This window comes from Maniola jurtina, chromosome 26 (assembly GCF_905333055.1).
Source record: "Maniola jurtina chromosome 26, ilManJurt1.1, whole genome shotgun sequence".
Classification (NCBI taxonomy): Eukaryota; Metazoa; Arthropoda; class Insecta; order Lepidoptera; family Nymphalidae; genus Maniola; species Maniola jurtina.
This window is the reverse complement of record NC_060054.1, coordinates 5,433,114-5,445,206: the sequence shown is the minus strand read 5'-3', so window position 1 is coordinate 5,445,206 and position 12,093 is coordinate 5,433,114. Positions and strand designations below refer to the sequence as shown.

Sequence of the window (12,093 nt, the reverse complement as noted above, 5' to 3'; positions counted from 1 at the left end):
TTTTATTAGTGTATTTCAAATGAATAATCAATGACTAATTGTAACGTAGCGTTTATGCAAGACACTGTGATGACTGTTGTGATTAAGTATATAAAAAAATAAGTGAATAAGTAGGTATAGATAAAAAAAAACGAAAAAGATAAAACTGTGTAATTTAGAAATAACAAAATATAATTAATAAATATAAGAAACTGTGATTAATATGATGATTAATAAGTGTGCGGTTATGTGTTTCGGTCCGTGAACCACATCAAGAAAAACATTTTAAGCCATATTCAGGTGTCACTGCCGAAACAATAAGAACTTCTTCTTCTTTCTTGCTTGATGTGGCTAAACAGTAATGTGACTTACATAAATTGGCAAAAAATATGAGTGTTCTAAACTTTTGTTAAATAATGACTGTTTTTTTACATGAATAAAGATGATTATTAATATCGAAATGTCTTTACTTACCGCAATGTCATTGCAAATCGTTCCATTGGTGATACGATTGACGTAGATTTCAATCGTAGATTGTTAGTCTTCAAATAGGGCTCCAGTTTTGAATATAATTCATCATAGACTTGTAATGAAACTTTAAAATATTTGAAAAAAAACCTTTCATTTTTTCTTAATATACCAAACTTCACCACGAATTCCCCGCACAGTAACCTAGATTCAACGAACGGGCTTACTGGCTGGCGTCTTTTTTTGGCAATTCGTCGTCGCCGTCGTCTTGATAAATAATACAACATTAATTTATCCATTATTACTTATTCGACTGTACACCTCCAACGTCAAAATTGTACTGAGAAAACTGCGTACGCGGATGCACGCGCCGATGCCCGCGCATAAGCACGCGAACGTGCTCACGTGCGTGCACCAGAAGCGTGGCCCGCGACGTGCTCACGTGCGTGCACACGCTTAACGCAGTTTATGCCCTTAGACCGTAGCGTCGTCGCACGCGACAATTCAACGGATCGACGGACGAGAGACGAAGCGGGAGGGAGGGTGATAGTAGTGCGGGTCTTCTCCGTTTGGTCGGAACGGCCAAGCGGGGGTACGAGCCTCGAGGCATGGCCTCCTTACCCGGGTGAGGCGCAGGGCAACTTTGTGCCCTGGTGACGAGCTTTTAGCTGGGATTTCACCGGCTAGGGCCTGCCATCTTGGCTTATGGCCTTAGTGGACTTCTTTGTGTATCCGATGTGTAGTCAGTCCGGGGTTGGTCTCCGCGCGACGGCGTTGAGTTCGCTGTCGAGCGCGGAGACGGAGTCATGTCTGGTGGATCTCGCGTCGTCGTTGCGCTGCGTTGCGGAGCTCCGCTGCGACGACGGACAGTGATCCACTACTAGAGGAGGAAGCTAGACGAGCGTAACGACATTTTTTAACATAATGAGTGAGCAGGAGATTGATATAGATTTTCTCATATCCTTGGTCCAAGAAAGACCCATTATATGGGATAAATCATAATGTTGCTGCGACGCTCTTGCGCTGCGATATCGTGCGTCGTCGCAACGCAGGTGTGGCATACAATGTGCTGTTCCGTTGCGACGACGCGACGCAACGCACTAATGGTGCCTCGCTCTAAGTCAACCTTGGGACACAAGCCATATCCATAGCACAATCTCAAAAAGAAGTTACTATAATGTGGCGAACATGTTTGATACTTCGCCATACACTCGTCGACGTCGCTCTGAGTAGCGAAGAATTGAAAATTATTATGAAAGCTTAAGCGAATCAGTACAAATCAGTCTAAAATTAATCACTTTTTCAGCCTAAAATATGAGGCTACAAGAGACTGTCTGTATGCTAACGACAATATTTCCAGCCAAGTTGGGAGTCCGAGCCTATGAAACGTGACAAAAGCTGTCGTAAGTTCCATCAGCATGTTAGTGATGAACTCGAGTTCGTAAGTTGATTGTGAGTTCTCAAGTTCTCGACTAAACGGCGAGAGAGGAAGAGAGACTTAAGTTATCAAAACCGAAATAAACATGAATTTTGGCAACCTGGAAAGTGATTCTTTGTTTACAATCTTCACTTTTTTGGACCTACGATACATTCAGAAGTATTATGGAAGATAAATTCAACTCTGATATTGTTGAATTGGTACTAAGTCTGTTTAACGGTCGCATTATTTTTATAACTAACGCTGTTGTTACCGTTCCTTACTTTTAAGGCAAATGTAAAGAGAAAAATAAATATTTTTTCATTTTCATTAGCTACCATTTTGTAACTAATCCATGGCCATAAATCCAATATATTTCAATATTTCAGGGGTATAAAAACTTAAAAGCTGCAGAACAATAGTAAGATGTTGCTGGTAAAAGGAAAACAAATATGAAAAGATGGCCTGGATGGCTTACAAGCGGTAATCCTCGCAGAACTAGTGCGGACGGCGAACAAGGAGCTTCTTCTTATTTTCAACATCTTCAACAAAATTCGAACCCAAGACTAAAAAGACCAAAAGCCAGAATCACTAAAAACCCAAAACTAAAAAGCATATATGCCAGAATCACTAAAAACCCAAAACTAAAAAGCATATATGCCAGAATCACTTCTAGAATGCGATCAACCACCAGAAGCAATAGGAGGATACTATTTGTCGATTAGTAGAAGAGGCCGTGAATGGTAGATTTAAAGGCAACTTTACTAACTTAACAAATCAAAATATATTCCAATACTTCAGGGGTATCATGTGGCAGCAGCTGGCAGCGGTCGAAACTGCCTTGAAAGATCTAGCAGGTCCTTTATATCCCCGGCTCCGTATACCACATATTCACAGTATTAATAATATGTGGATTATCACCCATGGACGACTTACAAGGTCATGTCCACCCGTGTAGTCAAAAAAGAATATTTTTTAACAGTTTAGGGAGTGGCTGCCAGAGTGAGGTTACTCTGTAAGATCTAACAGACCTCCATACCTCCAGCTCCGTAGTGTGAGCTGGGGTATATAGCACACGTCCAAGTGTGACTTCTTATTCTGCAATCCAGAGTCCCACCTTCTGTATCCTCACTTTGAACTTCTAATACCTGGACTAAAGGAGTTAGACGCCAACAATTTCTTCCTCCTAGGTCCAATCTTTTCATCCGCTATCCCTGAGACTATCAATCAAGGAAGCATCTTCTTTCCGCCGCACGGGAGCGACTTAGTGACCTGTCAGCCCATGTTGCTTTGATCCTCTTGCCCAACTTGGCTGCATCCAGGTAGTTTCTCGTCATTCGACAGTGTTTTATAGGCCATTTTGGAGTCAATCCTGAATGTGTCCCTTAACTAGGACCAATGGAGTCAGGCTACCCTTCCAATGCGCCTGGGAGGTCTAGAACTGAGCCGCGCGCGGGATGTGGGTCTGCAGGTCTTAATTGCGTCGGCGCTTGGGGCTGCGGGCCTTGTCGCTAGCATACTTCCTGCTAATGGTGAACCTGCGCTGCACGCATCCTCTTTGCGGGTCATGCGTTGGAGGCCTGGTCGGCCCTAAACCCGGGCGTGTCTATTCCATGGGCTTCACACCTTCAGCGCCAGTAGAAATTAAAAAGGCTCTAAAGGACTACATGCCAGAGCCGTGAAGCTAGTTAAAAGTAAAAAAATAAAAAACTTATAAGGTTACATTTTGCTGTCTGATAAATGTTTTAATTTAGCAAGTTTGAATTTCAGTTAAGAATTAAAAATAATAATACTTCAGTATTCCCAGCACAACCGGAGCTCAGTAAACATTGAAAATTTGAAAATGCGGGAAATAGAAGTTTAATCCGAATACCAGTTGTACGGAAGACTCGGAAGAGTGGACTGAAGACAGGTGGACTCCTGAAGGTACCAGAGAGGGAACAATTCTTAGCACCACCGAAGCCCAGACGATTACATTGAAAATGCAGGAAATAAGGAACCTTTTGATTATTTCAAGGTATTTTTCACTATTTTTTTTTTGCAAGTTGGATCAATGGGCATGCAAATGTCCATAATTGACCTCAGACTAGAGAAGAGAACGAAGAGAGGAGAATTACAAATGAAACGGAGCTACTGACATTTTTGGGTATTCCTTTTTAACTATATGGGAACAGTACGATTCCGGACAGGACGTTGGGACACGTTAATATTATTTTGACAAACCCAACGTCTGATGCAGCAAAACACTTGTACAGGATGACCCGTAGAAATATAAGACTTAAGAGGTAATAGTTAATAGTATGTAGATATAGTTTTAAGTGTTAGAATAGGATAGTATGGTCCTACCAGAGCCACATGGTCACACTAGTGACCCAGCTCTTTAAACGAGAAAAAAAAAACAGTACGATTGAATAGATTTAATCATTACTCGAGAAAAACTCATTTAGTAAAATTTTCTTTACATACTATATGAGCAGGAATAGATTTCTTCTTATTTTGAAAATGCTATTTTTTACAGATCGAGATGGTTCTCGAATTATACTGTCGAACCTGGCTTATAAGATTATTTTAATCAGTTCGTGAAAGCAGCTATCCTAGCAAAACAAAAACTTGTAATTGAGGAATCCATGGTTTTGTTCAGAGGACGACAGGCAATACGACAAAAGAATAGACTTTGGGATCAAATTATACCTCTTAGATGGTCCACATGGTCTCGAGCGCTGGGGCTAGAACCCAGAGCAATAAAGTCAGATAAAAATACAGAAACAGATAAAAAATTTGGGGGCAAATGGCATGTAGATAGAAAAGGGCAAGTTATTTTCAAATTACTTATTAGAGCCATATTTATACACTGGTCACTCCGTATGTTTGACAATTTCATACAAGGCCTTACAGAAAATTTACTTTTGAAAAAAACACTTTGTTCAGCCACTGGGAGCCACAGAGACATGCTGTCGTTCACCTTGGGAGGAGATCTTTCGCTCCCAAGCGTTCGCTCAATGCCAAGTATGCATGTTGGGTCACGACCAAAATTCTGCCTTAATATACCTGTGAGCTCAAATCAATGAGATGGTTTGCGAAAATGGGCATTTATATTGTTCAAACTACATTTGCGAATGCATTTATGTATTTTTTGTATGGCCAAGGTAAAAGCACCAGTTGTGACCATCGATCTGACCTGTGACAGCTCTTGTGCAAAAAGTCAAACCACACCCAGAACCCATTTACCTATTCATACACCCATAAAAAAGAAATAGGGCGATTTCTCTTGAAGACTTCAGAGAAAAGTGATAATTGAACTGTTGCCGCCAAAAAATACAAGCAATCCACGGCCAATGGTTCTCACGCATATGCTGTCTCCTTTGGATCGAAATGATAGCAGCTGCATTACACGCAGAAACTGCGTGAGATGCCAATGCCGGTATAAGAAAAGTAAGGCAAGTGGCATGTACTGAAACATATTGTTTGCAAATATAGGCATTTGTATTCTTCAAACTACGTCTATGAATGCATTATGCATTTTTTGCATGGGCAAGGTAAAACTAGTTGTGACCAACGATTTGACCTATGACCACCCTTGTGCCAACAAAAAGCCACACCACACTCTGAACCATGGGTTCTGAGTGTGGTGTCGCTTTTTGTTCACACGCCCATAAAAAACAAATAGGGTGATTTCTTTGGAAGACTTCAGAGAAAATTCCTCCAAAAATACAAGCAATAATAATAATAATAAATATTTTATTTACCAGATTGTGGGTACATAACAAGTTAACAATGAATCAGTGTAGTCCCTACACAATCGACTGTCACCGACAGTGTGCATATATTTAAGTTGAAGTTAAAATTAACATTTACAATCAATCGAAAACTTAAGTTACTAATTGTTTATAAGGTCAAACAGTACAATTTCAATTTGTAATTACGCAGTCAAATTATCCAATATTATAGATACATTAAAATAGTGGGGTTAACTAGTTATTTTTAGTATGTCATTGTCGTTAATAAATTCTTTTATACTATAATAATTTTTCTGATTGAGCATGTCAAAAATTTCTCGCTTGAATTTTAAAAGCGGCAAATTTTTTTTACAGTCTGGAAGTCTGTTATACAAGGCAACAGCCATGCATGGCGAATTGTGTGAAAAGACAGCCAACCTTTGTGGTGGAGCCCAGAGTTTAAATTGTGGATATGGCCTGCCTCTCTTATTAGGATATTTTTCTTTTAATGTGGGAAATAGATTAGGGTTTTTCTTTACAAATAGCAGTGCTTCGTATATATAAAGACATGGTAACGGTAGAATTTTATTCTCCCTAAACAATGGTTTGCAACTGTCCAAAGTTTCAGCTCGACATATTGATCGAACACAAGCTTTCTGTTTGATAAATGCTTTTGTAGCGTCTACAGAATTTCCCCATAGTAAAATACCGTATCGCAAAATCGACGATACATACCCATGGTATGCTAAATACACGGCTCAATCCATGTTTCTGACCCACATGCCGTCTAATTTGGCAACGGCTGCATTAAACGCAGAAACTGCGTGAGATGCCAATGCTTGATAAGTACAAGAAACAGAAAGGTGTCATATAATGCGCAGACTCATGTTATATGTAGGAATTGTCAGTTTAAACGTAGCATGTTCATATTAGCTGTAACATAAGAATCCGACTACTCCAAATATCGAAGTAGGTTGTCCATACATCCAAATAGCAAAAAAATGATGCAAAAAAAAATATTGAAAGGTTGCGTTCGGGTAATTTTTGACCCACCCCTTTTGAATAACCTCATGTTGAAATCTAGTGGCAACACTATACGATGTCTTCAATAAGGAGTGATTTTCAATCAACAAATGAACTGGTACTCATGAACCACTTTGACATTTTGACAGATTTCCACCAACTCAGCATGAAGCTTGTTCTAGTAGGTACCACAATAGATCAACTAATCAGGTTGGGACTTTACAACGTTAAGAGTTACAGTCTGCCCCTTCACCATTGTGCTATTGAGGTGTTTTCCATCATCTTTAATTATTTTCAGATTTAGTATAATCTTTTTTTTTACAAGATTCAATTTCTTAATCCAAATCTAATAATACAAAATAAGGAGTGAGTTTTAATCAACAAATATACTTATACTGATGAATCAATTTGACATTTTGACAGATTTCCACCAATTAAGCATGAAGCTTGTGCTAGACATAGATACCACAATAGTTCTGAATCAATTTGACAGATTTCCACCAACTCAGCATGAAGCTTGTGCTTGTAGGTACCACAATAGATCAACTAGTCAGGTTAGGACCTTACAACCTTAAGAGTTACAGTCTGCCCCTTCAACGTTGTGCTATTGAGGTAATTCCATCATCTGTAATTATTTTCATATTGAATACAATCTTTTTTTTACAAGATTCAATTTCTTAATCCAAAAGACATTTTGACAGATTTCCACCAACCAAGCATGAAGCTTGTTTGTTCTAGTATGTATCATAATAGTTCAACTAGTCAGGTTTGGAACTATGGGGTTACTGTTAGTAACCGTTGAGCTATTGTTTTTCAATCATTTTCAACTATTTTTAGTTAATACAATCTTTTTTATAAGAGTCAAGTAATTTTCAATTTCCCAACTTGCACTGATGAATCAAATTGACAGATTTTTACCAACTTGGATTTACCAATGCCTGTAATAGACAGTTTAACTGGTTAGGGTTGATGAACCTACAGGGGTTTACAGTCTGCCCCTTAACCACTGCACTAATATTGTTTTCAAAATAATGAAAAATGTTAACAGGATAGTTAGGAGAATAAAAAGAACTACACATTTTGAGTTAGGCCATACTGATTAGTGAAAATGCAGTGTAAGTACCAATCAAATACCTGAACAAAGTGTCTCTATAATCAAAAAGGAAACACTAACGGCGCTTGTACACGCTAAGAAAAAACGCCGGGCGTACCTAAGAATTCGTGTCGTAACTAGAAAATAACTGTGTACACTGCTCGCAGCGGTGCACGAAAAAAATCTTGTCTGCGCAAGACACGACGCGGCGAACGTTGTTGCGGAGCGGCGGGGGGGCGGTGTAGTAGGGTTGAGCCAGCCCAGTTTTTGTTGTGCGTTGTGCGTTTGGTGTGGACGTGTATTGCAGCGTAGAGTACAAAATGGCTGATGAGTTACTTATAACTTTAGTAGAAGGACGACCGGTATTGTGGGACAAAACTTTAGACATATATAAAGATAAAAGACTCACATACGAAGCATGGAGAGAAATATTTACTATCTTAAACAAAGACTTCGACGAAATGACAAATGTCAAAAAAAATGAATATGGTAAGTACTTACAACATATTACTATCTTTTTACAATTTTCAAAAATTCAGATTACTAGATATATTCTATATAGCTATATATTATTATAAATATTAATCATTGTCGTTACCCACATTAAATACATCTACAATAAAAGATTTAAGTTGCAAGCAATCATAAGTTCAATAGCGCTAAGTAGCATACGGACACGGCTTTGCTAAAAACGATAATGACTAATACTTATAATAAAATACGTATAAACATGAAAAAAAATATAACATGTAATTGTTTATTTAAACAATATGGCAGGTAAGAATAATTCCTTGTTTCACACTTTTTGGATTAAAATTTAGTAGTCGGGTTTTAGTTTTAGAACTTATTTTTTATGTGTATTTATCTTGCCATGGCAGTGATCCTTCATCAGAGGAAAAATATTCAGTATATTTTTGACGAATTTCGTCTGCTGTGAGATTATTGCCTTCTAAATGCAATGGACTATTTAATCGGTCTCGATTGATTAAAGGCTCAACGTGACCTTCTTCTGTATGAATAAAATTTTGCAAAACGCAAGTAGTTTTTACAATAGCAACTGTTAAATCGAGACTTAAGTTTAAAGATCGGTGCAGAATTCTCCATTTGTTGGCCATTATTCCAAATGCACACTCGACGTATCTTCTTGCCCTTGTCAAGCGATAATTAAATATCTTTTGTTCTTTTGTGAGTTCGTTACCACCGTAGGGTCGAAGTACGTTAGCATGAAGTGCGAAAGCTTCATCAGCTACAAAAACATATGGTAATATATAGTTAGTATTTATTATAGAGCATGGGGATGGTATGTTTAACGTATTGTCAACAAGTTTTTTCCAAAACTGTGTTTCTTTGAAAACATTTGAATCACATTCTTTACCATACGACCCTACATCAATAAAAATGTAATTGTAGTTGGAATCCACAATAGCCATGAGAACAATAGAAAAGAAATGTTTATAATTTAAAAACATTGATCCACTTTCTTCGGGTTTAATTATTCTAATATGTTTCCCGTCCAGTGCTCCAAGACAGTGTGGAAAATTGGCATTTATTTCATATCTTTGTGCTATATTCAACCATTCTTCTTGTGTTGGCATCCGCATATAAACTGTAGATAATTCTGACCAAATATGATGAGTAACTTCACGTACAATGTTCGCTATTGTTTTTATTCCGATTCGAAAATCGAAATGAAGACGTGCGAAGGCATCTCCAGTTGCCATGTATCTGTAAAAAATTGTAACAATGTCTTAGAGCAAGAACACACTTGCAACTTGCAGTGCGATTAATTGCAAGTGTGTTCTTACTCTTACAATGAGGTCATTTCCTTTTTTATATGAAGTTTATGTCTACTTGCAATAGATGGTACCTACTTTCTAACGGTAGTTCGTTTTTTGTTTCAGCAAAGTCTACAGCAAAAAAATGGACAAGTTTGCGAGATAGGTGGATGAAATGTCACAGAAGACTTAAAGAAATGAAATCGGGATCGGGTGCTAAGAAGATTCGTAAATGTGATTTTTACGACGAAATGTTATTTTTGACAAAAATTGTAACACGCCGAGACACTGAGTCAAATATACCCGAAACAACAAACGTGGAAAAAAGTCCCGTAGAACATACACCGATCGCGAAAAAAAAGAAACAGGATGTTAGCGAGGTGGACAAAAATATGGCAGAATTTATAAAGGCTGCTACCAAAGAAGAAGAGAGCCGTGCCATGTCATTTTTTAAAAGTATAGCTCCGAGTGTTGATAAGTTCAGTGATGAGGAAATGGTGGATTTCCAGTTTGAAGTTTTAAAACTTGTGCGTTCTACGCAACAACGAAAGGGAAGTGATGTTCAGCATCAATGGAGTACTGAGTATTACAAAACAACGCAGCCTTCTACGTCGTCATTTAACGTACCCGGCCCATCATACTCGACTCGACCAGGTTACAGTACTCAAAAATCTACATCCATTGAATTTGACACTGAAACTATTAGTAGTGTGGAAACATCGCATACAGATGAATTTCACTTTGACTTTTCTGAAGAATATGAACATGTGGAGTCTGTTGAATTTGGAAACATGTAACACTTCAAAGACATTTATTATTGTATAACGTTCAAATCAATATGCTTAAAAAAATTACTTACCTTAATGTTACGGCCAATCTAATGTATGGAGGAATACTTTCTCGCATTTTGGTATTTTCATGTCGTATATTATTTTCTATTGTTGTCAAAAGCTTGTCAAACGTAGAAATTTTCATGCGAAAATAATCCACAAATTTTTCCTCATGTTGTCGCATGACACGGTAAAGGGTAATGAACCCGCCAAACTCATTTTTCTCTTGTATAATTGGATGAACCCAGTAAAGTCTCTTGTTTTTTGTTTCCTTTTTTATTTTGTTATAATAATAATATGCAATTATCATTCTTTTTTGCTTTGTAGTTAACATTTATATAAATAAACGAAACTCACTGATTACACTTGTTATTACTTGCGCGCCCTACGCCCGACTGTCGACTGCACGAAAAGAATCGTGTCGTGTACACGTTTCCATTGGTCTTGTCTGCGGAAGACACGAAAAGTTTTCGTGTGTGGAACAGACAAAATTCTTGTCGTCTACACGAAGAATTTGTCTTGTCTGCCGCAGGAACGGCAAATTTTCTTAGCGTGTACAAGCGCCCTAAGATGTGTCCATCTTATACAAAATCATGTCCATTGGGTCATGTTCTTAGTAATTAAGATGGATGCACCTTTAGTGTTGATTGTATCAGTTCCATTGGGAGATAAGACAATTTATAAGTTCAGGTTAGAGTAAAACTACAAAAAAAAAACCCAAAATTAAGCTAGTTCGAAGTTCAATTGAGTATGTCATTAGCACTCAGTAATAAAACTTTTTTCTTTTGAGAAAATCAAAACCACCTTCCCAGTCTTGTGGAAAAATCAAAGATCATCGTAGAAGCTGAGTATAACATGTTACAACTGAAGACATGATCAAGCCTAATGAGTTTAACTTGCACATGAAGGATTCTTTATCATTCGCTAGCAAGTGATGATGCAGCCTAAGATGGAGCACGCTTGCCTAGAAATTGCCTATTCACTCTTGGCTTGAAGGTACCCATCTACCTCGGGGTAAGTTGATGGTGCAGTCTAAGCCAAGTCCATCTTAGTTTTAATTTTTTATTGACAAAGCACCAATAGATTACATTGAAAATTTCAATTCTGTACCTTTAAGATATAGCCCTACCGACTAATGGCCAGCGATGGTACTAGGGTCCCATAGGCACCCTTAGGCTCAGAATCCTAAGAAGCAGCATTAAAGATTATATATCAACCAATATGTACATCAACTTATCAAGAGCCACAAAGTAAACAACGTGCAAAAGATGGTGGTTATGAGCAAACTAGCAATATCATCTTCCACACCACAACCATCAAATTCCCCTCACAATCACCAACACCATGGACTTCAACCACCTTACACCAGATCTTTTTTCCACGCACAGCATATTCAGAGCCAGAGACCTAGTTATGAGACATAGGTCTCTTGTAGGGACACACGTCAGGGTCTTACGCCGCCGTCATCGAGCGGTCCTCTGCATTCCAAGTTATCATATTTTATGTGCAGGCCGCATAGATGCCCCGAGCGGTCCTCAGGCGGTCTCGCCTCGGTAGCAGTGCGAGGCGCCGAAACAACCAACCTTTTAGCCCACGTGGTGCGGCGTTGTTTGATACAACCAATCGATTAATTGAAAATAAAATAATGCACTGTAATGAAATCAAAAACACCATGAATTCCAAGACAAGAGAATATTACAACAGTCAACTACGTCTGAACACGAAAAGTGAGACCAAACCATTTTTTTACTCTTCATCACCTGGAAATAGGTAAGTACTTACTTACGTACAT

At 38.3% G+C, this 12,093-nt stretch overlaps 2 protein-coding genes across 2 annotated transcripts in view; both read right to left on the bottom strand.

The window, feature by feature from the left end:
• Window positions 1-12,093, bottom strand: part of LOC123878575 (protein ANTAGONIST OF LIKE HETEROCHROMATIN PROTEIN 1-like) — a 151,832-nt gene that overhangs the window by 57,718 nt on the left and 82,021 nt on the right. The gene's annotated exons all lie outside the window — the stretch shown is intronic.
• On the bottom strand, window positions 7,776-10,874 carry LOC123878582 (protein ALP1-like). The gene has a single exon (XM_045925854.1). It carries the CDS (start codon window positions 9,415-9,417, stop codon window positions 8,548-8,550), a length of 870 nt encoding a protein of 289 aa, XP_045781810.1. The 5' UTR covers window positions 9,418-10,874; the 3' UTR covers window positions 7,776-8,547.